General features: G+C 56.3%; 2 protein-coding genes across 6 annotated transcripts; both read right to left on the minus strand.

Annotated features, from left to right (window-relative positions):
- Window positions 1-58: 58 nt before the first annotated feature.
- Window positions 59-10,745, minus strand: PKP3 (plakophilin 3). 2 transcript variants are annotated; one of them, XM_015863333.2, is made up of 14 exons: window positions 9,158-10,745; window positions 6,812-7,004; window positions 6,009-6,085; window positions 4,681-5,402; window positions 4,199-4,322; window positions 3,855-4,059; window positions 3,438-3,612; window positions 3,083-3,200; window positions 2,632-2,799; window positions 2,206-2,391; window positions 1,878-2,031; window positions 1,294-1,486; window positions 1,008-1,095; window positions 59-766 (listed from the first exon to the last, which is right to left on the minus strand). In XM_015863333.2, exons 1-14 carry the CDS (start codon window positions 9,338-9,340, stop codon window positions 731-733), a joined length of 2,622 nt encoding a protein of 873 aa, XP_015718819.1. In that variant the 5' UTR covers window positions 9,341-10,745; the 3' UTR covers window positions 59-730. The 2 variants fall into 2 exon arrangements, with proteins under 2 accessions (XP_015718819.1, XP_032301053.1); XM_032445162.1 differs by having other exon boundaries at window positions 6,812-9,262.
- A 40-nt stretch (window positions 10,746-10,785) lies between these two features.
- Window positions 10,786-24,991, minus strand: B4GALNT4 (beta-1,4-N-acetyl-galactosaminyltransferase 4). 4 transcript variants are annotated; one of them, XM_015863350.2, is made up of 20 exons: window positions 24,550-24,979; window positions 22,040-22,152; window positions 21,410-21,511; window positions 21,006-21,101; window positions 20,658-20,748; window positions 20,221-20,321; window positions 19,779-19,846; window positions 19,414-19,492; window positions 18,423-18,489; window positions 16,775-16,918; window positions 16,421-16,530; window positions 16,091-16,191; window positions 15,850-15,926; window positions 14,331-15,528; window positions 13,504-13,811; window positions 12,997-13,150; window positions 12,412-12,484; window positions 12,169-12,322; window positions 11,787-11,913; window positions 10,786-11,666 (listed from the first exon to the last, which is right to left on the minus strand). In XM_015863350.2, exons 1-20 carry the CDS (start codon window positions 24,698-24,700, stop codon window positions 11,552-11,554), a joined length of 3,429 nt encoding a protein of 1,142 aa, XP_015718836.1. In that variant the 5' UTR covers window positions 24,701-24,979; the 3' UTR covers window positions 10,786-11,551. The 4 variants fall into 4 exon arrangements, 3 of the variants coding, with proteins under 3 accessions (XP_015718836.1, XP_015718837.1, XP_015718839.1); XM_015863351.2 differs by lacking the exon at window positions 24,550-24,979 and adding an exon at window positions 22,622-23,948; XR_004307601.1 differs by lacking the exons at window positions 10,786-11,666; window positions 11,787-11,913; window positions 12,169-12,322; window positions 12,412-12,484 and adding an exon at window positions 13,303-13,421 and having other exon boundaries at window positions 13,045-13,150; window positions 24,550-24,991.
- Window positions 24,992-26,308: the final 1,317 nt, after the last annotated feature.

Raw genomic sequence — 26,308 nt, forward strand, 5'->3', positions numbered from 1 at the left:
CGTGGATTCCACAGTGAGTGGTGAGGCAGTGTCCAGAGGTGCTGGCCAAGCACAATGATATTATTCAAGGTATTTATTTAGGAGATACACAGTGCACAGCCTCTACACAGAGAGCTGGTGGGACAAATGCACTGCCCCATCCCCAGCGGGTCCCAACACATCACACTGAGTATGGGGGAGGTCCCTCGTGTCCACTGCTCACTCACCCCACCCCCCACTCCCCTCCAGCCCCCCTATCTGCTGACTTCCTAGCCCCTGTTGTACCTACTCTACCCCATTTCCCAGATGGGGCACACCCAAGCGCAGGGTCTCCCTCCCCAGTCCAAAACCCCACTGACAGACCCCAAGCGACCCACAGCCTCCCACACACCCCAACCCTCCTCCTCTGCTGGGTGAGCTTTGAACCTGTGCTGGCCCCACCTGCAGCGGGCACCGAGGGCATCTCCCCACCCTGCGGGGAGACGCCACCCAGCAAACACAAGCCAGCCAGCCCTGCCTGGATCTTGCTTATACAGCACCGGCCTGAACAGCCCTGGGTCCTGGGGACATTTTCAGGCCCTGCATCCCAAGCCCAGAGATGGGGCGCCCAGCAGCAGGGGTAGGTGCAAGGGACAAGAAGAGCAGTGGGGACTATGCTACAGAGCAGCTTCTTTGGGGTCACAGGAGGCAGCAAGGCACGTCCCAGAGGGGAGGCTGAAGGCTGTGCAGTCCCTTCTCCCTGGGGCTGTTCTTACAGGCTGAGGAAGTCCTCCTTCCGGTACCCCTTCTGCAAGAAAACAGGCCACTTATCACCCACTGTTTGGGGGACACATGGGTGTTCCCATCCCTGGGAACCATAAGGATGATGCTCTGGGGACATTTCCACCTCTACATGAGGTATAGGTGTGGAGTCAGGGCAAGTCATACGCCTGCAAGCACTTGGGTGGAGTATATTTCCAGGCTGAAGCCCCCAGCCATGACTCCCTTGGGCTTTTCCACAGGCTCCCACCCCAGAGGGAGGTACTTACCACCTTGAAGTCCCGGTGGAGCTTGGTGTATTGCCACATGTTGCCCAGGAGGCTGGCTGCTGCCCGGGAGGACTTCTCATTGTCTGAGCTGGAGCAGGGAAAGAAAATACAGTCATGTTTTGGGTCTCACAGGGCATGGGATGGTACCTCACCAGCCCAAGGATACCACCCCATAAAGTCTGAGGGCTGATAGCAAAGTGCTTCTAATAGGAATGGTGAGAAGAGATGGCCGCAGTGATGGACAACACCATGGTTGGGATGGAAAAATAGACAAGCGGGTTCCCACCTGTCCCTCCTCTTCTTGACATAGAAAAGCTTCCTGAGGCCATCGAAGTAGACGATGTCGCGAGCAGCCATGGGGCTCTCCACCACCAGGTTGTTGAGCACAGCGATGATGTTCACAATAACATCAGCAGGCGGTGCCTTGTCCCCGACGCTCCCTGGCAGCTTCTCAATCAAGTGGCTGACCACCTTGGTGGCTGGAGGGCAAAGGCAACATATCAGGTCTAGTGGCCAACCTCAGAGGATGCGTGGTGACCTAAGGAGGAGCCATGCAGCCAAGGACCCGTGAGGCAGCACCAGGGGGTGCTTCAAGCTCTATGCTGAGACTCTATGGCACTTGGGAGAGGAGCTGGGGCAATAGATGCATAGCCAAGGAAGGTAAATGGGACTGGAGGCAGAGCAGAGCATGCCAAGGATGTTTGATCACTGGAGACAGACAGGGCACCACACACGCATGCATCTAGCTGTGAACATGGACACAGGAAGGTGCTGGAGGTATATGCAAAGGCCAAACGAAGGGTCAAAAGGATGGAAAGCATCCAGTGGGCTCCTCTGTGCCACCCCAGCCCTGCCCTTCCCAGCACTCACACATCTCGTCCTTGTTGCGTGCGTGGCGGGACAGGTTGCGGATGAGCCCTGTCAGGGAGCGCAGCTGGTGGTGGTCAGCGGTGCGGACGCGGTCCAGCACAGGGTTCAGGATGCGTTCCTGCTCCAAAGCCAGCCGGCTCAGCACGCCTGCCCACTGCAGAGGCAAAAAACACACAGTAGAGGCACCCACCAGATTTGCTTCATCTTTCTTCCTCCTCTTGCTCAGAGTGGCGAGGAGCATGATGGCCACATTCCTCCACCCAGACAGGGCTGTGACCAGCAGTGACAGCCAAGCAAAATGGGACAAGCCCCCCTCCTGCATCCTCACCCTGCGGTCCCCAGCCGTAATGTTCTGCAGGGCTCCTGAGGCCGCCTCGGTGGTGTGTTTGTTGAGCTCGCAGCGCTGCAGCAGCCGGTTGTAGATACCTACAATCTGTGGGTTCCAGAGCCACTCCATACCCTTGGGGTCCTTGGACACCTCCGTGAAAGTGACGATGTCTGCATTCAGATAGTGCTGCGGGGACAAGGGGAGCAGCGTTGGGCCCAGAGAGAACAATCCCATTGCTACATGCAAGTAGCACCTGATTCATCCTGTGAGTTCACCCGTGTGTCCCACCCAGCAGCCAGGGCTGGTGTCCACCTCCACCCACAATCACGTTTCACCAGTCGCTTTCCCATGCTTCTACATCCCATGTGATGCAGCTGTCACAGCACAGAAATGCCACTGTCCCACCCACCCCCCAAACCTGCTGACCTCTCGAGCCTTCTTGCTCTGGGGGCTGAAGCAGCCCACCAGCTCCCCTGTCATGGTTCCACCGTTGTTCCTGCGGTGGCCCTCCAGGCGCTGGAGGGAGGAGGGGGGCATTTCATCGTAGAGACGGTAGGAGAGGTTGCGCAGGACACAGACAGCATTCTCTACGCTCTGGGGAAAGAAATGGGACATAAAGGGTGGAATCAGTCCTGGTGAGCTGGCACACCCTCCAGGGCCCAGTCCTATGGAGTTCCATTTGGGCTCCACATTCAGAGCCACATCCGCAGCACCACCACTGACAGTACCCCACTATGCCCTGTAAGCTTGGACAGATCCAGCTTCTTTTTCCCCGCTTTGTGAAGGATGTCTGGTGATCCCAGGGGACATAAGTAACACCCCATCTGAGGGCACTAAAGCCCCAAGCCCTCTGAGCAGAGCAAATCTCGAGGCTCACCTTGTCTTCTGACTTCCCAACTTCTAGAGAGCTGTTCACATAGTGGATCATGGCATCCACCAGCCCATGGCACTCACGCATCTTCTGCCGGGTCTGCTGGCTTGCAGAGCTCAGATTTCTGCATGGGAAAAAGGGTCCATCACAGTGAGAAGTGGCACTACAGCCACTCCATCCTTGTGCCCCACTACAGCAGTGATGTCAACTAATGCTTGTCCTGTGGTGTTGACAACACTTTGCCTTGATGCACAAGCATTGCAAGGAATGGGGACCTCAAAAACAAGCTCTCTAGATTGGCAGTGCAGGTGGTGCTTTCTCCCATCTAAACTTTTATCCACAGTAGGACTGAGGTGCGTACCTGAGGAAGCCCGTGGAGTTGTAGAAGATCTCTGCCTCGGAGGGGTTCTGCTGGATGACACCAGAGCCACCCAGGCCAGAGAGGGGGACCAGGACCAGGTCTGTGAGCTGTTCCAGTGTGTCTCGAGCCAAGCGATCCTTCAGGTTGTCACTAGAGGAAAGATTCCATAGGATCCCTGCATGGAAAAAAAGGGATCCTCAGTCCTGGGGACAGATAGAGAGCACGTCCATCCTGGCCCACCTCTCACTGGCCACTCACAGCCATGAGGCAACTCATGGTTGGGGACACCACCCAGGTGTGTGCTGACAACACAGAGCTGTCCTCACACAGTATCACCCTGGCCTTACTCACAGGCCAGGGGAACCAGATGCCACCTCATTAGGAGGACCCCAGTCCAGCCCTGTGACCATCTCTGACCTGTGACATTCTTGCGCAGCTCATCATCGGGCTCCCGCAGTGTCCTCATGAGCTCATAGATGCCGTTCTCCTCCACCAGAGCCAGCTTGTTCTCAGCATTGTCGTAGATGAGGTTGCGCATGGCACCTGTTGCATGGCGCTGCACCTCCTGGTTGGGGCTGTTAAAGAGCTTCACCAGCTTGGGCATGGCCTGGAGGCTGCGAGCCTACAATGGGAAACAGGTTGGACGGAGAGGCCAAGCCAGTCTCACATGGGATCTGAGGCTCCCTCCATTTCCTTCATCCTCCCAGGTGTGCCCCACCATATCAGAGGGGCTCAGGAGACCCTTCCCCTCTAGTGCCTACCTGCTTCTTGGCATTACTGTCACTGTAGCACTTGTGCTGGAGGTAGGCAGCACCCAGGACTTGTAGGTTGGGGTCACTGGCTATCAGGTATTTCACCGCTGAGGGCAGGTCAATGTCATCAAACCTGGAAGCCACATGAAAGGAAAGACACCCCCAAAGGTCTTCCATCTCTGCTCCCCACCACAACCCACATTTCAAAAGAGACATGCCAACCCATCTCCCTCCTCATCACACTCCTCCTGGCTTAGCAGGCACCTTCCCACCTCTACATCTCAGGATGGTTTTACATTAGGACCTAAAAGCATATGCAGGACACACTTAAAGATGAACTCACACCACACTCCATGACGGTGAGGCCAAATTATGCCAACCACCTCACTTCTCCTCCTCCTTCCCTTGCAGACAAGCAACAACCAGGGAGTTTAATCCTAAACCAGCCAAGTGACTCATGAGAACAAGGGACAGGGCTGGTTGGCACTCACCCTCCTGACTGCTGTGTGAGCAGCGTGCTGTGCCCGTTGTAAATATCCATGGCGCGCTGGTCCTGGAGGTGGTGGCTGGACTCAGCCAGGCTGCGCACAGAGGGTGCACGGGAGCTGTGCTCCACCATGCCCATGTAGGAACTCCCAACAGGTGCCTGTGAGGACGGCTGGATGCTGCCAAAGGAGCTGGTGCTGAGCCGTGAGCGGTTGTTGCTCTGGAAGCGCTGGAGCGTGCGCATGGCTGGTGCCCGAATGGTGCGGCTCTGGGGCACCTCTCCGCCATCCAACCAGTCGGAGCCCTTTGCATTGGAACCAGTGCTCATCCGCCTCTCAAAGGTGTACGAGCGGCTGAAGCCACCATTGCCTTGGTTTTTATAGAGGGACTGGTGCCCCATGGGGTCCAGCTGCTCTGAGATGATACTGTAGCGGTCATCCGCAGCACTGGGAGGCAGTGGCCCATCAGCCAGTCGCAGGGAGCGCAGCGACAGCGTGTCAAAGCTCTGCCGGGCCCGGTAGTTGCGCTCATGGAAGGAGTTGGGCCGTGGGGAGGTGTTGGCAGCCTGTGACATGGCATAGCCCACGCCGTAGCTCCGGCCCTTCGGCATGACCCCGTTGCTGACAGTTGCCATCCTCTTGTTTGGCGTGAGGTCCACAGCTGACCGCGATGACCAGCTGCTGCCCTTGAGTGTGCCAAAGTCTTTTTTGGCCATGGGTTGGTACAGCTAGGGGGGAAGCATGGGGTTAAGGGAGGGTGAACACAGACATTCCTTCATCCTCACCACAGGAAAAGGAAAGGACAGAGCCAAAACCATCCAAGCTCCCCCATAAGACTTGCACTCCAGACCCCCTCACCAGATTCATTACCCTTCTCTGACATGCCTCAGGGCCTCTATGTGTTTCTCATAGTAAGGGACCAAACAACCAACACAATACTCATGGCGTAACCTCACCAGAACTGAGTACAAGGGGACAGTCGCCTCCTGCTCCTGCTGGCTGTGCTACTGCTGATACAAACTATTGGCCCTCTTGCCTACCTGGGCACAATGCTGGTTCACATTCAGTCACTGTCAACTAAATCCCAGATGCTTTTCTCCCACGCAGCATTCCACTGCCCCAAGCCTGTAGCACTGCCGGGGGTTGTTGTGCAGGTTGAAGTGCAGAACACAACACTTGGTCTTGTTGAACTTCCACCCATTGATCCAGCCTTTCCAGATCCATCTATAGGGCCTTTCTACCTTCACGTAAGTCAACACTAAGCTGTCTATCAACACTAGGCTGTCTAAGCCATCCCCAGCTAGCACAGAGATGTGTGCTTGGTTCAGACATACCGAGCTTTTGGAGTCCAAGCCATTGGTCTGTGAGCGGGAGCTAAAGGAGGAGCGCACAGTCGTGCCATATGGACCACCTGCAGGATGGAGATGGGAGATAACACACTGGTCTGTGCAAGCTGGGATAAACACTGGGATAAACCCTGCTGCCCTCAGGGGGGTGGATAGGGGGCTGAGAGCCAGAGTGCTCAAGAAGGGCCTTCCTTACAGCCATGGGGTATAGGAAGGGGCTGTGGAGGGGGCAGCACGCCTTCCACAGCTTCTCCACCTTACAAGGATGCTCCAATGGCGAGAGCAGTAATTGCTAGCTTGGTGGGGGCTCAACACAGCTCCCTTTGACCTTACTCAGCTGGGACAGGGGCTCAGGGGGCCAGCCACGCTCTGCTGCAAGGCTTACTTGTGTCCTAGCCCCACTGGGTTACTGCCACCTGGATGCCACCACAGCAGGGACAGCTAAAGGTTGGGGACATCCACATTGGGGTGCATGGTGCCGGGGGGGCTCTCTCATCATTAGGGCGCAGCTAGAGGCGCAATGGGGCGAATGAACAGGGCGGAGGCCGTGAGCTCAGATGTTAAATGGAGGCACTTGGAGAACAGCCAGCAAGGCGAGACAGCGCCGAGAGCCCAGGGAAGGAGCCAACGAGAGCGGCCCAAAGTGGGGCATGGGGTCCCAGTACCCTCATGGGGTAAAGTGAGGCTTGGGGACAAGCAGCCCAGGCTGAAGCAAGCGTAGGAAGCCCCCATTTGGATCAAAGGAAGACGGGAACCCCCCACCCGCAGAGAGCCGCCCCGCCATCTCCCACCTCTGCTATCCATGGGGTCAAGCGTGGCGGTGTCGGGGTGCGAGGCGGCCGTCTGTCCCCGCAGCATCATGCGGATCCGGACCTGCTCCTGGACGCGAGCATTGCGCAGCCGCTGGGCCTCAGCTGCTTCTCGGCCGCGAATGTCCAGCTGGCGATCTGAAGGCAAAGCCAGTGAGCAAACACCGGCTTCAGGCTGCAGGGCCGACAGCAAGAAGGCATTAGTCTCCTGCATGACGGCGGAGGGGCTGAGCAGAGCACGGCCGCCCTATGCAGGTGTGTGTGTGTATGTGTGCGTGTGCGCGGCGGTGGAGCCTTCCCTGTGCTGTAGGGAGGCACCCGGCCCGCCCCGCCGCCGCCACGCCTCAGTGCCGCGCACACCTGAGCAGACATGGGGGCAACGCAGGCCCCCCTCAAGGCCAAAGGAGCCCCATGGGGTGCCCACAGACACAGTGATGGGAGCTGGATACACTGTTGGGGCTGGATCCCCCACAGACCCCAAAAGACCCAAGGATACAAAAGCCCCAGGCCTCCGTGTGGCCTCCGAGTTGACCTCTGGACCACCGCGTGGCCTCTCCTGACAGCCTGCCTGAGGCTTAACCTGCACATCAACACCCAAAACCCTCTGCAGCCTCCATTTGACCCCCGCCCTCCACACGGACCCCTAGTGAGCAACAGGCACCAACAACCTCCCCCAGACTCCCACGTGGCTTCACCTGCATCTCTAGACCCCCCTTGGAAAGCCCCACATCCCTCCATTTATCACCCAGACTCACTGCCCATTGACCCCTAGAGCCCTTAGACCTCCAAGAGGCCCCCAGCCAACACCAGGCAGTCTCCCTGATAAAGCCCTACGCCACGTCCTACAAGAGCCCACCACCACTGTTAGGGCGCGATGGCTGGGCCCTCCCTGCTTTGCTTTCCAAATCAGTTGGGATTTACCAAAGAAACAACAATAATACGTTTATTATATTAAAAAATCAAAGCATGGGGCAGCTGAGTGCTGCTGGCTCTGAGCAAAGAGGCAATGAATGCAGCGTGACTCAGTGGCTGCTTCATGCAGGTACTAATTAGGCTCGCCCCACCCGCCCAGCCATCCCAACCAACCTGAGCTTGTAGGGCACGCCTGCTCCCAGGATCCCCAGTGGCTTTGTTCCACTGTTTTCCCCCTGCCTGGATTCTTGGAGGGAGCCATGCACTCCTGACACAAGTTGTGTACGTTCTCAGCCTTAGGGCTGGGGAGGGGGAATGGGAATGTCAGCTCCCATGGCGGCTTTGGCACCGCCTGGCAGAAGCGTTTTGGGGTTTGGCAGCTAATGATCTGGCTCAGGCTTGCAACACCGGGCGCTGACAGCTCAGGATGGCTTTTGTCCTTTGGTGGAGGGGGGAAAGAGCAGTGAGGAATGTGCCGCTGTCAGCAGGAGCTCGATGCAGGACAGCAGAGTGTTCCAAGGACAGGGATCTGTTCCCTGCAGTGGTAAAGGCCCCCGATCTTGGTGGCCAACCCTATTGTGCCTGGGGACCTATGACCCCCCCAGACCCTCCCTGTCTCTCTCTGGAAGGCTTTATAGGGTTGGGGGTATGGGTCAACAGCCAATCCTTTTTGGGGTCTACAGCCTTAAGGGGACCATTCCCAGCTCCGTGCCACCCACACTTGGCAGCGCTCAGCAGGGCACTCCCAGCCTGCATGAATCATATTCTTCCCCCCCCCCCCCCTTCGAAGCAGGAGGTTCACTCCCCATGCATGTTGCTGCTTGCTTATGGCTGCATGCCAGGCTCCGAGGGGTGGGGGGATACCCCCAGGTACATCCCTACATCCCCAAAGCAGGGAGCAGGGGCTCTACAGCCTTGTAAAAAGGCTTTGGATTGGATGCTTAAAAAATAATAATAATAATAATCAAGTACAGCAATTTGCTACAAGACCCCCATTCGGAGCAAAACTGAGATGTGACCACACGCAGTGATGCAGAGATGAATAAACTCAGCATAGACACACCATGAATTGTGCCCTAAGGGCAATCCCCCCCTCTATGAGGTGACCAGCACAATACACAAATGCCTGTTGTCCCCAAAGCCCCACTGTGTGCCTCGTCCCAAACAGCAGGTCCTGTGGCCACCGATGCCACCAGCAACAGGGAGCAGCCAACAGCACACATGCCCAGACTGTCCCTTTCACAGCAGGGAAACTGAGGCACGAGGACACTGGGGAGAGGTCAACAACGCTGCTTGGCCAGAGCTGCCCAGGAGCGCTCAGCTGATGGATGACTCCATCAGTTTCCCAATAGCATCCACGTCCCCTGGCATGATGTCAACCCGCGCTGGGGACAGCCACGCTCGCAAGACACTTACCTTGTTGGGTGGCCCCACATTGCTGGTGCCCTGCAGCATCCTCTCGCTGGGTGCACCCCTGGGTGCTGTCGGGGAGCCCCGGCGTGGGGTCGGCGATGCCGTCTGTGCGGTGGTGGGCGTGGGGTTGTGGCAGGGCCCGCCCCAGGAGCTTACCCAACCAGTCCCTTCACCGTTGTTTTGCATGTGTGCTCCAAACCCACTTGCCTCTCAGTCAAGTTTGAGCTTTCGGGGCTTTGCGGTGGGGTTTTGGCTCGTGGTGGCTCTGCACGATGCCGGACTGACCCACCTCCTGGATCTGCTGCCAATGGAGGTCCCACCTTCGCAATGCTCTGGAAAGCACCTTTGGTCCCCCACTTCCATGGCCTTTGGCCAAAGCGTCCATTCCAACACATTCCATTGAATCCCCTGGCCTGGCATGGGGAACCCAACAAGGAGGGCTCCAAAAGGAAAAGAGGGAGTGGAGGCAGAAGTGGGGAGGACAGCCTATGGGGCAGGGGGGGTTCCCCCTCACCCTGGAGGCTCCCAGGGAGCATGTCTGCATGTGTGGGATTGAGCAGAATCCCTTTGAAGCCCAGATAAGCTGAGAGGGAGCATTCCAAACAAGCCAAACCAGTTCCAGGGCCATCACACCGAATGGCACCACAGCCAGCACTGGCCGATCCCCTTTGCCCACCGCCATTCCTCTGCTCAGCCCTATAGGGACATGCTAAGCCACCTGCTTGGGGCTGGGGTTCAACTCTGTCCCCCCCACCCTATGAGACCCAACAAGCCCCAGCGTGACATTCCCTCCGGGGCAGGGCGAGCTGCTCAGCAAATGCCTCTCCCTATTGCTCCTTGAAAAAGTAGAGACCTCCAACTCTGGAGAGGCTCTATGTCATAGAAAATTAGCAATCATTAAGGCTGGAAAAGACCTCTAATGATCATCCAGTCCAACCATCAATCCATCACCACCACGCCAGCCCAATGCTAAGCATCCCTTGGTGCTGATGGTTCCATTGGGAGCTCCAAAGCAGCTCAGCCCCTTCCGATGGCTTAAAAAGTTGTGCCTAAGGAGAAGCGGCTTTGGGGATCATGCCATACACCCTGCCCAGCACTTCTCCACCCCCAGGCCACCTCCTGGCATAGCGGGCAAAGCCCTTGCCCACAACAAAGTGCTTAAAGAAAGCTCAGAAATACAGGGCGCTGGGTGAGAAGTAAATGAGTGACACCAGGGGGGAAGAAAAATCCCACTGCAGAGACTGACCCCATAGGCAAACTTGGAGGGGGGACACCTCCTGGGATGCTCTCAGGGATGGCAGTGCCTAGTGCTGCCAGACCACGAGGTGGTTTCAGCCCATGCTCCTGCAATGGGGCGAGACCCAGGTGTGGGGCGGAGGCTCCCCAAGTTCCCTGCAAGCCCAAGCGTGCATCGGGGCATCAAAGGTACATAGCTGGTTGCCTCCTCCTCCTGTTCCCTGCACGCTGCCAGCCCTCCTGGGTGCTGCACAGCAGGCGGATCAGCCTGGGACTGCAGTCACAAGGCAGAGGGTGACACTGCAGGAAGAAAATCCCAGCCAAGACATTGATTTTAATTTTTAAGAATTAAAAAAAAAAAAAAAAAAAAAAAAAAAAAAAAAAAAAACAACCAAAAAAACCAAAACAACAGAACAACAGCAATTAAAAGAACAAAAAGAAAACAGACAACTTCCTGAAAACAGCTTCCTACCTCATAATTTCACAGAAATTAGCTTGGAAACATCATTTGCTCGCCCCACTCCTGTACCTGCTTTGGGCTCTGCCCTTTCCCCCCCTCAACCCCCCCACTCCCACCAACCCACCCTGCTGATGGGGGCCAGGAAGGGGCTCTGCCCCTTGCCCACTTCAGCCAGAGCAGCCAGGGCAGAGCTTTCTCCCCTCCAAGGTGACCACCTGGCTCTGGGGATGCCACAGAGGGTACAGGCAGCCCTGAGGGGAACCCCCACCACCCCAAGGGTATCTGTTCCAGCAGCCCCCCCCACAAAGGCTCTGCCCTCCAGCACTGGGCACCGTGCAGGGGACACTGAGCTAGTGCTGGCTGCGAGTTCAGGTGCCCCTTTACTCCCTCCAGCATCACCAGCATGACATAGCCCCCAGCCTCAAGGCTTTGCTCTCCCAACAGCAGGACGCCCACTGCCTGGCACTATCGAGTTAATAAATTCATTGCTGACTAAGAAATTAGACCCTTAAGAAAAAATCCACCATCCCACTTTCGCCCCACCCTCCCTCCCCAATTCCACCCCAAAGTAATCATGGTTCATTTGGAGACCCTGGCAGCAACGGTGCCCTCTGTGCTGGCACTGATGGCCACCAGCAAGAGTTGGGGACAGGAGGACACCAGCAGTGGCCAACCTCTGGCTGTGGTCTGGGCTCAGGGTGTTAGTCCTTGGGTGACTTCTTGCTGTGAGCGTTCCACATGCCACGCTTGGAGTGGTAATAGTGGTAAAAGTTCCTGAGACGCAAGCGCTCCACCTCCAGCCCGCTCTGAAGGACCCTGCAGCCAGACAGATGGACAGCTGCTCAGGGAAACAAGGGGATGGACACAGCCAAAGCCCCGTATGGCTGGGAGCATGGGGATCCCCATCACACAGGTGGGGGGGTACAGGAGCCTCACCTGTCCAGGAGTTCCCAGTCCTCCCCACCCCAGCGGTCCCTGAACTCCTCTGTGTTCATCCCTCCAACGCGGTCAAAGTCTGACTTGTAGATGCCAAAGAGACCAAAGCCATTCACCTCCCAGTAACCTGGAGAGAGGAGCAATGAGTTCCCCATCCCACCAAACCATTGCCCTTGGTGCACCCAGGAAGCCACATCCACGCTCACATCCCAATCTCTCCCCCAGTCCTCCCTTCCTACCACAGCTCTGTCCCCACAATTACCACTTCCTACTGGGGTCCAAAGGGTAACACTCCAAGTTCTGGAGAACTCTTGGGCTCTAATCTCACCTCACCAAAGCAGAACAAATCCACCCAAATGGCACAAGGAAGGGGACCGCTCACCGTTGGGCTCCCGTGGGGAGCTGCCACAGCTCAGCCTCATGACAATAGGTGCGTATGCCAGCTTCCCTTCCACACAGTGCTTCCGGATGCTGTCCAGGATGTTGGGGGGGAAATGGATGTGCAGGTCACACAGGAACACAATGCTGTGCCCATCCTGAGGGTGGGAACAGACACAAGTGGGAGACTCGCAGCCAAGCCACGCTAGGATCTATAGAAACCCCAAGGGGAGCAGGGTGTCCTCACCTCAACCATGTCCACGCCAGCCTGCAGCCCTGCTGAGCGCTCAAAGTTCCCTGTGCGCCGTAGGTACTGATAGCTGAGGGGAGAGAGCAGGGCAGTTAGCTTTGGTGATGAGAAGAAACCTCCCGAAGGGGACAAACGCTATTTAACACCTTTTGTTGGTGACACGGACAGCAAGATTGAGGGCACTTCCAGCAAGCCTGTGGATAACACCAAGCCATGCGGGGATAGACATGCAGGAGGGAAGGAATGGCATCCAGAGGGACCTCAACAGGCCTGCAGAGATGGGCCTGTGTGAACCTCATGAAGTTCAACAAGGCCAAGTGCAAGATAAGTTCAAGGCCAGGTTGGATGGGGCTTTGGACAACCTGGTCTAGTAGAAAATATCCCAGCCCACAGCATGGAGTTGAACTAGATGGGCTGTAAGGCCCCACCAAACCCAAATCATCCTATGACTGTGAAAAAAGGGGCCACCTCAAACCAACGGTTGTGACAGCACCACCAGGATGGCCTGTCTATTTATGAGACCACCATCACAGGACCACGGTGGGATGTGGAGAGGATGTGGGGGTCCTTGGGATAAGTTACCGAGGCAGCCGGGAATCCTGCAGGGCTTTCTCGACGTCCATGTCATCGCTGTCAAAGTCCACCAGGATAACGTTGAAGTTGGCATCCTTGGTTACGTCATACAGGCCAACCATGTCTGAGATGAACTGCTGGACCCAGCGCGCTTGGTTCTTCACTGCCGGGCACAGCCACAAACATCCCTCAGACCACAGGATCCACACACTAGAGGTCCCCCAAACACCCCCAAACCAGCAGCCTGTTAAATTACACCACATAACCTCAACGTTGCTATGGATCTGGCCTCCTGAGAACCCTGATAGCACTTGCCTTAGGAAAGGCACTTGGCAGTACCATAGCCATGGGCAGTCCCTCAATCCCAATGCCTGAGACAGACTGGGCTTCAAGTCATGGCCCATGCCCTCCTGCCTGCCTGCAGCCCCTTGGACCTGCCAAGAGGACACAAAATCCCACCAGAGAACACTGTGGGTGGCAAGAGACACTAGAGAGATGTGTCCTGCTGTCACCTACCGGGTACCACAAAGTGCACCATGATGTCCTGCTTCCAGCTCAGTTGCAGCGGCCGGCACAGAATGGGCTTCCCATAGAGCATGCTCCAGGTGCTTGGCTGGGCATCGGTGGCCCCCAGGGCTGGTCCCTCAGGGTTGGCTTCAGCACTGTTGTCCTGCTTGCCTTGGTGCAAGAGGACATAGACATACTCAGAGAGCCGCACCGTCCGCTGGCCCCGTTCTGCCAACTCCAGCTCCAGCAGGTAACGGTTGCCCCGGGCCGTGTCACGGCGCTTCTCCACATTGATGATCCTCAGGAGGGTGTAGATGCTGTGGGGGAAGGAGAAACAGGTGAAACAGCCCAAATATGGACATTGGCCTCCATGCCATTCTGTATCTTCATCAATGATCTGAACAATGGGATTGAAAGCACCCTCAGATTCAACGTCTGAGCATGGTGGCAAGGTGGACACTGCATGAAGTTTAACAAGTGCCTACTCCTTCACCTGGAAAGGTATAATCAAAGTGCTCAGCACAGGCTGGAGAGGGTCCAAGGGATGGCCACAAAAATGGCCAAAGGGCTCAAGATCCTGTCCTATGAGGAAAGTCTGAAGGAGTTGAGTTTTTCCCCCACACAGGAGAAGAAAAGGCTCAGGAGGGGCTCATCACTGTATTCCAGCTCTTAAAGGGCAGCTAGAAAGAGGACAGAGGTTGGGCCTCATGATCTTTGGAGGTCCCTTCCAACATGGGCCGCTCTACAATTCTAACCGAGCCCACCTGGTCCCAAAAAGCCAAGTGGGGCCAGGGCACATCCCCCCACATCCCACCTACACCCTGTTGCCTCCCTACCCCCCATTCTTCTCGTTGAGTTTCTCCATGTATTGGGCCACCACATCGACCACCTCGCTCTCGCTCAGCTGCAGGTTGCCCGAGACGTTGCAGCGCAGGTCATTCCAGTCAGAGCGCAGGAGCTCAAAGTCCACCGAGCTGACACTGAACGTCCTCTGCCAGTTGATGGAGTCCTCCAACCAGCTCTGTGGCAGCTCCCCTGTCTCATAGCTGTAGTCTGACACCTCCTCTTCCTCCTGGTCCTTTCCCTCCTGCTGGGATGCTGTTATTTCTGATGTCTTCAGAAAGGACGTCACCCGTGTCCCCTGCGAGCGAGTCACCTCAGAGGAGTTGTAATCAGTGGTGACCACCATCCTACCCGGGGCAGAGGTCACATCCTCGGGGGTCTCCTTGCTGAAGATCCCTTCAGCCCCCAGTTCTTCCCGCTTGCTCACCAGCTGCCATCTCCTGTCACCCACCCGGCTGGTCTTCCTCCTGGCTGTGTCTCTCTCTTTGGACATATTACTCAAGAGCCAAGGGGTCCGGTGGCCAGGGGCAGTTCGGAGCTTGCTGGAGGTGATGGGATGCTTCTGAGGGGTTCTGGAGCGAAGGTGCATTTTCTTCAGAAGCTTTGGGTAAAGGAAGATGCTGGGGAAGGCGGGCTCCTGGGCTGGGGCTTTGCGTTTGCCTGGCTGCAGCCTGGTCACATACACCTTCTCCTGGGCTTTCTGAGTCTTTTTGTCCTCCTTGGATACTACGGACTTGCTGGGACCTGGTGTTTTGGCTTTGCCACCAAAGATGGGAACAGGGAGGTGAGACTGGAGGCTGAGGGCCCCAGTACGCTTGGAGGACACCAGCAGCCCCAGCTCATCCTCCTCACTGGGCTCCTGGGGTAACCATCGGAGCATTCTCCCACGGACTCTCTCCTGCACAGGTTCTGTATTCCCATTGCCATGGGGACCCACAGGAGTGGCTGTAGGGCTGGGAGTGGCAGGGGGTATGCTCCACCTTCCCGTGCCCACCTCATCCCGTGCCTGACTCTGCTTGCGGTGGAAACTGTAGTAATCCAAGTAATCCCCATAATTTCTGGTGACTGGCAGAATCTCTTTCCTTTGGGCTTCAGGTGCTAGCTCGAGGTTCTTCCTGGCTTTGGGAGGTGGGTCTGTGGCCTCAGGGCTGTCCACAGTATCCTCATCCTCCTCATCATCTTCGAGGAAATCTAGGGAACAAAGACAGAAATAAGTTTCTCGAGGGTCCCTGGTGTTCTGTTAAGGGGATCAACATGAAAACTGTCCCTGGGTGAGGAAGGCTGAGAGCTGGCAGGCTCTGAGTGATGCTCAGCAGGGATGGGGGCTAAAGACTCCAGTAATTAAGCCCCCCAAACCTTGGCTAATTAACCCCTCTAAGCACATCACTGGAGACACACTGATGCATTCCACCTCCCATCAACTGGACTGGCAGGTTGGGATGCCAGGTCCTCAGCCCTGTGCCAAGTCACTGAAAGATGCTTGAGAGCTGCCAGTGGGCAGGCATGACTCACTGTCTGGGTTGAGGAAGAGAAATGCTCGCTGACGTGGGTCCTCCTCATCCATCTTCATGTACTTATAAAAACCGAACCTGTGAGACAGAGATGAAAGATGAGGTCCCAGAGATAAAAGAGGGATGTCCTCAGGTGCTACGTCTCCCCTTTTCTTGAACAAATCCCCAAGAGATTGGCAGGAGCCAGCCTGGAGGTGGCCCTTTGCTACAGACGGGGCTTGGGGATGCACACCAACACTTACTTCTCCAAGTAGAACGGGGACTCTCTGTAGAAGCACTTGTTCTCTGTCTCCATGTGAGTGAGGCGCGTGAAGTCATTGGGGTACACAAACGAGAGGTAGACCTGGGGAGCCAAGCACTCCAACATCACCAGTGCACACAGCTGGCTTAATCCCAGCACCCCAAACACACCACACAGTGCTCATCCCAAACCCATTTAGGTCAAGAAGAAAGGCTCAGCTTGGCCCTCTCCTGGATTTTAATCAGGTTGAAACATCACAGGCAAACCAAGACCCACCAAGACCAACAGTTTCAGCAAGTTCCCCTCCCAGGCATCACAAAGAGACACTTACAAATTGCAGGCCCTGGTAGCGGGCGATGGGGAAGTCCTTCACCACGTAGGTGGGGCTGTAGGCACAGGGCACCAGCACATTCTCCACGCGGGACGGCTCTATCGCAGGGGCTGAGGAGAGGCAGGTGTAGCTCAGCCCAACCTGTGCCCATCCCACGTTACAGTTTGTAGCCCAAACCATCCCAAATTGCCCCCAGAAGAGATGTCCTTCACCCTAGAGATGGGTAGAAGGTAGGGAGGATGATCTGGGTACATGGAACATCCAGGTCCTGCCTTCTTCATTGAATCACAGAGTGGTTTGGGTTGGAAGGGACCAAAGAAAGTCACAGAGCAGCAGAAAGTCTCAGCCACTTACTGAGGAAGAAGGTATCCCTGGGGTCAGACTTGAGCATGTCAGCCCCATGCTCATCCCACTGTGCCTCCCAGAGGTAGCTCCCACTGTGGCTGGCCAGAGACTGCGGGATGTGCTCCACGTGGTTCATCTTCAAGGATGATTCATCTGAGGGAAGAGAGGATAGTGACTGAACCCCCCAGTACACCACAGGACTCATCCTCTGCATGAGAGGAGCCCTGGCCCCAGAAGGCTGTCAGGAAGGCTCCTGGTTGAACCCCACCACTCAGTATCCTACACCCCCTGACTCAGCAGGGATACCCACCCAGGACACAAGGGATGCACCCCCACAAAAGAAGGCATGTGCACAAACACATGATCAGTGACCCCAGATTGTGTCCCCCATGGGGAACAGCACATCCCATAGGTCCCCAGTTCCTGGGAGGGCAAACCCAGCCCCTCCAGCCCACCTGCAGGCTTGCAGACCCTGTGACTAATGAGATGAATGATTACTGCAATCAACTAATGACACACAGAACAAAGGTACAAGGTGAACTCAGCCAGGATCCCCAGCTCTGATTACAGCATCGCTCGCTACAAACACAAGAGGTGGAAACACTTGGAGGCTTGGGCTCCCAGGGACACAGGGATTAAGCCTTGTATTAAGCTTTCCCCTTCATGCCTCAGGTAAATACAACACGAGCTTGGCTTCTGCCCTTCTCCTGTTTAAGGATTTGGGTGACACATTGTCCTTGGCTATTCACCAGCCCCCCAGAGTGCCACTAAGTGAGGTCACCATGCCCTGGTCACCTTGGTCCCAGGTAGGGTTGCCTGTTCCCAGTATTCAAAGCCACTGCAGGGAAGCAGGCAGACCCCAAATGCAGCACCCAAAACGCCTCTTTGTGCAATAGGGACATGCTGGAGATGTGGGACACATCACATCACATCCTCATGCAGCCAAATAAGGAAAATGCTGGGGCAAGGGAAGGGGCAGAGCTTTGAGCCCTGGGGATGGGCACTCAAAAGTGGTTTGGCTTCACACCCTGGGAAATGCTGCTGGGCTCCAAGGGAGCTGGGAAGAGAGAGAACATCATTGCTGATGGATAGCAGCTGGGGGGAAATTTATCTGCACCTCATTCATCTCCTGCCCCCCCACCCCACCCCTCTTCTCCCCATTGATCCCTGCATGTTGCTTCAGTGACGACTTCCAGGGCGTGTTTGATGACCAGTCCTCATGCACACTGAGCGCCAGGGTAGGGCCCATCCATCATGTTCTTTCTTGCTGCCAGACCGGGGAAGGGGCAGGAAGCAGAAGATCTATAGGTTTAATTAAATCTCATGCCATCTATTCCCACCTCCAAGACAGCTCCTCATAACTCAAGGCCAAGGAGCTGAGCTGCTTGCCAAAGGAGCCAAGCCTTGTTAGCAAGGAGGAGGCTGGAGAGCAGCAGCCATAGGAGCTGCATTTCCATGGCACACCACTTCTACATCCCATGTCTGCGAGGGCCACAGCATCACCCCTACCTGCTGTAGCCTCATTCCTCCTATCCAGCAGAAGCCCTGGTGGGTTCGGACCCATCTTCCCTTGCATCTGGTTTCAACCAACATTTTGAGCCCAGGTGAGTGCAGCATGGTGGTTTTGCTGGCTGCTAGCACCTGGGATGGTCCTTACCTGTGTACAGAGATATGTAGGAGGAGTCAATCACCTCAAACTTCAAGCTAGGGAGGAAAACTCGCCACTAGGAAAGAAGGAGATGGAGGATCAGTGGGAGGATGGGTCCTTCTCCATGCTCAGATCCCAGGAACCATCCTCAACCCCACCAGCCCAGCAACCCCCTGCAGATCCCTGCTGCTGCTTTTAGACCAGCCTCAGCTGATTTGGGTTACATTAACAACAAACAAATATGCACTGACTTCAGAGGGTCTTCACAGCTGCCTGCACTGATTTGACTGCCATTTAGAAACATGCCCTGAATGGATGAGAGCCTTTGTACAGACAAGCCCTTACATACCTCAAAGGAGGGATGCATTAGGGTCCTTTGTTGTCTCTCTACAAGCACCTGAGAGGTTTCCCTCCCTCCAGCAAGAAAACATTTCCCCCTCCCTGTTTGTTTTTCATATCAGAAATGCAGATCTTATCGGTACTGCATGCACACAGACAGAGCAATCCAGAGCACTGGGAGAGGAGAAACAGCCAGGAAGGGGAGCTGTCAGCCTCTGAGATGCTTTGCTGGCACAAGTCTGACACTTGTGATTAATGAGTGGTTCGGGAAAAGGAAACCTTTGCAAAAGAGCCAACATCTTCTCTTCCCTCCCCCCCCCAAAAAAATAAAAGCCTGAGCTCCTGAGAACAGCAGGGCTGTGCAGCCAGGTGGGCAAGTTCAGATTTGAAATTGCTGATATCTCTAAAGAAAGGGTGGAGAAATAAAAAGGGGGACCTAAGGCAGTAGGGTGGGCTGACAGCTCTACAGAGCAGCAGTCAGTGTCCTGGATGGTACCTGTCTGTCCTCATCTTATCCACAGTCTGGGCTGCTCCTCCCCTGTCAGCCCAATTATCTTTGAACATTGCAAGGGGGAAGAAAAAGAGAGAGAGGATGGGACTGGCCATGGGGAGCTGCTGATCAGAAACAAGCCCGAAAGCAGCACAGGGGACATTCACTCACGCCAACTTCCACATGGTCCGAGCCTCGGTCATCTTGCTTGTGGAGCAGCTCGAAGTAATAGCGTCTAGATGACATAAGGCTGCACAAGAGGGGGAGAGGCTGGTTAGGAAACATTGCTGCTACTGCAATGGGGTGGACCCTCAGTATCAGGGGAGTCATCTCTGGAAACCATCTCTGTCCTGCTCATGTGTGGCTAAAACTTCTTGGGGTAAGGTGAAAAGCAGGGAGAGAGGGATATATGCAACTAGTTCTACTGTTTTAATAGAAGAAAAAGAACAGGAAACCTTGTCCCTAACTCATGTTGTCTAACACCTTCAAGGTGTGGGCTAGTGTTGGGTGCTGGTCAGGATCAGTGTGGAGCTTACCGCAGAGGCTTAGAAACCTGCGAGCTGAATTTGGTGAACTCCCCTGGAGCCGTCCACTCGGTACCCAGCTGAGGAGAGGAAAAATGAACATCTAAGAGCTGCCAGCTAAGCAGGCACAAGCCCAAACCCTGCCACGCAGACAGACAGAAGCTCTCCTCTGCCTCCATTGGGCACCGTGCCACGCTTCAGAAAGGCTCATCAGGCAGAACTCTGTCCTGGGGCTCCAACCCAGCATCCCCTTGTCCCCCACCCCCTTCTGCTGGCACTCTTGGCACAGGAGCTTGTCACCAGACATGAGCAGCAAGATTCCAAACACAGAAGTGTGAATCAAGACCATAGGTTTCCCAGTTCCCCAGGAAAATCCAACAGCGTATATTACACCTCCCACCCTGGGACAGGAGCGTTTCCAGTGCAGGGAAGTCTGCAGGGTGAATGTACATACCTTGCCCACAAAGGCAGCCAGCCGTGAGTTGGATGGGCTCTCATCAGAACTGAGCCAGAACTCCGAATTGTCATCTGATGCCACGGAAAACTGGAAGTCTCCTGAGGACAGCAGAGGAGAGGTATACAGCAGTGCTGGTGGCCTGGGCTGGGTGGATGAAGGTGACAGTGTTTCCTTGGGGCATGAGGAAATGGAGGGATGGATGGACAGAAGTAACATGGTGCCACGGACCCCATGTTGTGCTCTGTCCTGGATAGGATGAGCACTTCAGCTTCACTCAAAGCCATGGAAGAGGATCTCTACTCCAGAGAAACCCTCCTGCCTGGGAGCCAAGGACTCTCTAATACCCCTTCTGACATCAGATGGCCCAAGAAGGAGAAGTGTGCAGCTTCCCCACACCACTGCAAGGGGAGAAGAGGCTTAAGATCCCCACTCACCATCCTTGAAAGGGTGGATGTAGCCAAAAATCCTTAGCCCGTAGTTCTTCCACTTGGGTGACACTGCCAGCTTCTTCACTGTGGTGCGGGTCTGGGGATGCAAAAGTACAAACAGTTCACATCTAGTGCCAACATTATCTACCCCTCATCCTCCTGGGGCTCTGTACCCCAAAAACCAGAGGGGTCACAGAGGTCCCATCGCCACTCAGATCTCTCAGTTTCTGCCCTGGAGCCTGTCTGGCTCTTATGGCAATCACCTGCCCCAAAGGGAACCCAAAAGCCTGCACGCCAGAGGGAGAGATGAGCAGGCCCTCCCTCCAACCCACCACCATCATGTCTGGGACTCACGTGTGGAAAGAGTGGAAAATGGAGATTCTTCCTCAGATGCCTCACGGCTCCTCCACACCAGTCTTCAAAAACATGCAGGTTTGCTTTCCCCTTGTACTGCAGAGCGAGGAGAAGGGAGAGACGTGAGGGTCACCTCCCAAGGACAGCACTAGAGCTAACCCTATGCTCACAACACCAAAACCCAGTGGATAGTCTTCCTCCTGCTGCTGCGAGGGCACCCTTTGGGTTCCCAAGCAGGCTCACACAAGGACTGTTTCCCTTCTGGATACAACAGCAAAAGCCCAGCTCCACCAACACCCATCCCATTGGAACCAGGAGAAAGAGACTGCATGATTCTACCCTGCCCTTCAAAACCATGGTCATAGACATGCTTCCCTCCCACCATCACCCCCCTGCCCATGTACCTTCTCATCCCAGGGTAGAGCCTGGCTGGTCAGGTTAAGTTTGGGGTGCCTGGTGGCTCGTGAGCCTCTGGAAAACCGTCCATCCAAATCCTGTCCATCATTCTGTGCCAGGGAAGCAGGAGATGGGAGGTGAGAGGTGCCAGCACACTGCTCAGATGTGCTTGTATGACACTTCCTTATGCCTAAATACCTCATTTGAGATGCCATGCGTTTCCAAACCAAGGGGAAAGCTTTCAAGGCTGAACGCCTCGAGTGGCACCTCACTATAGAAGAATGTTGGCAAGGCACCCCAGAGAGCTTCAAAACATTCCAGCTCAACTCGTTTCCCATCCTCTGCCGAAAGCACTCCTGCTCCATAACAGCACACTTTGCTGCTCATCCTAAATGCTGGTCCGGCAGGCTACAGGAAAGGGGCTATTTTGGGCTGTGTTTCCAAAAGAGCAGGAGCTTGGGCGATAATGCCATCTGTACTGTGCCTCCGGGCAAAGGCAGCAGGGTGCCTCCCTGCTTTCCCTCTTCCTTTAAAGGGGATTAGATTAATCCGATCACTCGTGTCTCATAATTTAGAGGGATTAGGGGAGCAGTCACCTGCCCCCAGCTTGCTGAAGAGAGAGTTGGGCTCATTCCTACCTGCTCCTCCTCGTGGCTCTCACTGGAGTCCTCAGCCTTCCTCTGCCGTGCTGCTGCCTGGGCCACTACCAGCCGCCTGCCAGGGTCCGTCACCTCCCCCAGCCGCTCTCCATCTGCAATGCAAACACAGGGACCTGCTGAGTGAGACCACGGCTGCTTCCTCCAGCCTCACCACCAGATGCTCCCAGGCCTTTCCTAAGGCTGCAGAAGAGATGGACACGGTGAGTCCTGGCCGCGATTCTCTTCATTACATTCGTACTAAGCAGCGTCGGGCTCCCATGGACAACAGGAACAGCAAGGCAGCGGTCAATAAGACTCTCCCGTGTTCTCCATCATCTCACTTGATGGCTCTGGGGAGCTCCTGCCTGCCCCAGGACAGGGCTGGGGAGCCCCCAGACCCAGCAGCCTCCTGATCTACATGCACTGATGCTATTAGCATTCTAGCGGCCTCGCAGCCCACATCTCCTTGGAGATGGCAGCACAAATCCCATCCTCAGCGCGGCTGCAGCGCGGGAACAGGAAATTAAGCTCTAAAGCCCCCTTATTCTGCTCTCAGCCATTATTCAGCCCTGGCAGCCCAACCTTTCTGCTGCCAGCTCCCTGTCTCCCTCCCATGTCTTCGGATAGATCCACATCGTTCTTCCCACAGCCCTGTCTCAGCCTCGACGGGGATGGGGAGCATCACAGGGAAGAGTGGGACTGGATCCAGCTTGAAAGGGAGAAAGGGAAGGAAAGGCCAATATTTCTACCAGCAAGTTGGGAATGAACCCTCTTCATCTCACCCTCCAGCCCCAGAGCCCTCTCCCTCCTCCCCAAGCCCCATCACTTTCCAAAGCCAGGGCCATTGGAATCGCAGCCCAGCAGCAGGGACAAAAGGCTCGATGGAGTGGTATTGTTCGGCTCCTGGCCCTGCAGCAGCAGAGGCAGCAGCAAGAATAAAAGGCTCCTGCCTGCAAGATGCTGGCCGGGGAGGAGCATCCTCCCTTCTCTCCCTACCCCAAAGGGTGCCAAACATCTGGGTGCTGCCAGAAATGCAGCCCAGCAACAAATACCTGAGCACCCCAACCAGGTGGGTGTCGGGGCAAATGATATGGAGTTCACATTCAAGCCCCTGAAATCCTGTGCTGGAAACAGAATGCATTTCCTAAATGCCTACAGGGTGCCAGGGTTGGTTCCCCAGGCTTGGTTGCTTTGATCCTTTCCTTCACTTTTAATCTAAATTTGGCATCCAATCCAGCAGAACCTCCCTTAAGGAGGTGACAGGGGACCTGTGCATCCCCCCCTCAAGCCTCCCTTCGTGTCGCAGCCATCGGTCAGCAGCCAGCTCCCATCAATCTCCTTGCCCAGCCCAAATCCCTTCGGTCCTGCCATTGCCAAGGCAACAGGCGCTTAGAAAGGGACAGCTGAGCTCCTGGCCACGGTGCTTTTGATGGCACACGAGGAGGATCAAGTGCCACCATGCAGCTGGGGACACAATAGCTTCCTTTGGGGACGAGCCCAGGGGTGAGCATCGCCCATCATGTCTCAGGATGCAGAGGAGATGCTGAAATCACTGGAGATATAAACACGAGCTCTCAGCCCCTCCAGACACACAGTGGGGGAAGCAAAGGGATAAATGCAGTGTAACACGTTCACTCAGTTATTCAGCCCTGCAGCCGTTCCAGCCCCATGTTTCCCATCTCCATGCCACTTTGTTCCCCAGCCCCAAAGCCCTGAGACAGCCCTGGCTGCCCAAGGACAGGGCTCGCTTGTCTGCCTGCCTCCTCCTCCCCTCCCAGCAGCTCTTGGCAGAGTGGGAGTGCTCACAAAGAGCCAATTCAGGGCAGCAATGAGGAGGACGAGGTCTCTCTCAGAGAGAGATGGAAGGGGAAACCAAACAGCCCACGGATGGCACCGCTGCCCGTCTGCATGGGCCACCAAAACTTCTTAAAGGGCTCTTGTCTATAATCTTCTCTCCTACCTGCACCTCTAAAGAAAGGAATAAAGGCACAGTTTCCAGCTGGGAGAACACTGTAATGGCCTCATTATTTCAGATGAGGAAACCTGTGTGTTAAATTAGGCAGAGAAAGGTAATTATCTACTTGTAGAAGACAAGGGGGAGCATTTTAGCAGGGACAGAACAGCAGCTTCCCATCCCAGCTGCTGACCACAGTCCCCATGTGAGCAGCATCCACAGGGCCACCATAGGGACACCACAGAGACACATATACCCCAGACAACCCCCAAGCACACACCCTACAGCCTGGCTTCCTGCCTGAAACTCACACCCAGTGCTTTCCAGAGGCTGAAAACACATCAGCTCGGTGCTGCTCTATTTAACGAGCAATTAACCTTTCCCAGCATCTTCTGCTGGCTGACGCAAGGCAGGCAGCATCCTCCATAGCAGGGCACGGGGTCTTGGACACACTTTGGGTTCCCTTGCAGACAGCCCCCATGGAGAGAACCCAAAGTGGGGGATAACCCGGGGGATGGGGGGGATGGGATGGGATATGGGGGGGGGGGGTTGTTACCTCTGCCGTAGGTGAAGGGCAGGCGGAGGGCGCGGCCCTGTCGCACCAGGCTGATGTGCAGGTAAGTGAACCACGCGGCCGAGGTGAGCAGCGCCAACAGCAGCAGCAGCTTCAGCTGCTTGCGGATCTTCTTCACCGGGAGCCGCGGCATCACAGCCCCCCCACCCGCCGTCCCCGCGGCCCGCCGCCGGCCTAGCCGCCCATTAGGCCCCCCTGCCCCGGCCGCCCACCGCTACGGGCCGGCAGCGGGGGGGGCGGCGGCGGCAGCTCAGTGCTGCCCGGTGCATCGCCGCCGCCCCGGAGCGCCGGCAGCGGACACGGCCGGGACCAGAATGAATGGAGCCGTGGGAGCCGAGGGAGGGGGCGCGGCGCCGCCCGGGCAGAGCGACGTGGGAGGCGACCAATCGCCGCACGCCGGGATGGAGTCTCGGCCAATAGGAGGGATGAGAAGGCGGGGCTAGAGGGGGCGACGCGCGTCGCCACGCCAACGGGTCGGGCCATGGGGGCGGCGGGGGGAGCGGGTCGGATCCGGGTCGGCAGCGTGGGGAGCTGGGGGGGTAATAGGGGAGAAAGGGACGGGGGTGTCCGCGTCCCGTGGGGCGGGTGGGGGCAGCCGTGCGAGCACCGGCTGTGTCACCACATCGCCCCCCAGCGTGGGCTTGGTACGGCCCTGCGTGCCGACGGGATGCGGGGCCCGAATGGGGGGCGGCCGCGGTGCGAGATGGGACCCGTTCCGTGCCCCTCTACGTCCCCTTTCCATCCCATCTCCATTCCCTTCCCAGCACCATCCCACCTCTATCCCCATCCCCATTTCCATCCCTGTCCCATCCACATGCCAACCCATCTCCATACTTAACCCCCCCACACCCCATCTCATCCCCAACCCAACCTCCATCCCATTCCCACCCCCATCCCATCCCATCCCCATCCCATAACTCACCGCACCGCTGCTGCCCGAGTAGAATCGTTCCCCCCCCCTCCCCAACCCCCCCCTCGCTGCAGTGCGGAGCTGGAAATGAAAGCAGGGGTTAGAATTCGGCGATGAATTACACAGAGACTATACCTGCAGCTGGGGAAACTAGGGGGCACCCGTGCGCCAAGGCTGAGCATCCTCGCAGGCGAGTGCAGGAGGTTAATTGGCTCGTAATTAGGTGTAATTTAGATAAGCGGCTGCAGAGTCCGACTGGACATTAAGGGAGCGTCACTCTACGGCCACCCCACGGCATCTCCCCAGAGCTGGATGCGGGGTTGAGCTTTGGTTTCCAGCGCCCTTAGGGACAGCATGAGGAACGTGGGGGGGAGGGGGGAGGGTAGGTACCACGAGGTAGGGCTGTGATGTGGGGTTTCTCCATCAAGCACCTACAGGTTACTCTAGGGGTTGGGTCCCATTGCTACCCGGTGGGGACATGATGTAGGGTTAGCATTGAGCCCGACCTCAAGGCTCCCAGTATGATGGAGTCACAAGGACACAACGTAGAGTTTCTCCACCAAGCAGGGATGGGAGCCTCATTGCCACTTGATGGAGACTCAGTTTAGGATTTCTCCATGGGGTCAAGCTCAGGGATGGGAGTCCCAGTGCCCTGCAATAGGGATGTGATACAGGGTTTCTCCACCAAACAGTCAGGCTCACCGCTTGCCACGGGTGCCCCAATGCCACACGGTGGGGACACGACTCAGCCTTTACCTCGGCGACCTCCCGACCTCACCGCTTCCCCACCAGCCCCATCATTCCACAGCCCGACCCGTGGAGGCCGAGCAG

The sequence above is a fragment of the Coturnix japonica genome, chromosome 5, assembly GCF_001577835.2.
Source record: "Coturnix japonica isolate 7356 chromosome 5, Coturnix japonica 2.1, whole genome shotgun sequence".
Classification (NCBI taxonomy): Eukaryota; Metazoa; Chordata; class Aves; order Galliformes; family Phasianidae; genus Coturnix; species Coturnix japonica.

Coding starts and splice junctions, on each gene's coding strand:
- PKP3 (XM_015863333.2), bottom strand. CDS start 9,340: ATGCAAAACAACGGTGAAGGGACTGGTTGGGTAAGCTCCTGGGGCGGG. Junction 5,403..6,008: donor GCTTGGACTCCAAAAGCTCG/GTATGTCTGAAC, acceptor CTTCCCCCCTAG/CTGTACCAACCCATGGCCAA. Junction 3,613..3,854: donor GCTGCGCAAGAATGTCACAG/GTCAGAGATGGT, acceptor TTTTCCATGCAG/GGATCCTATGGAATCTTTCC.
- B4GALNT4 (XM_015863350.2), bottom strand. CDS start 24,700: ATGCCGCGGCTCCCGGTGAAGAAGATCCGCAAGCAGCTGAAGCTGCTG. Junction 20,322..20,657: donor CATCCACCCTTTCAAGGATG/GTGAGTGGGGAT, acceptor TGCTGTCCTCAG/GAGACTTCCAGTTTTCCGTG. Junction 15,529..15,849: donor TCTCTTCCTCAACCCAGACA/GTGAGTCATGCC, acceptor TTTGTTCCCTAG/ATTTCCTCGAAGATGATGAG.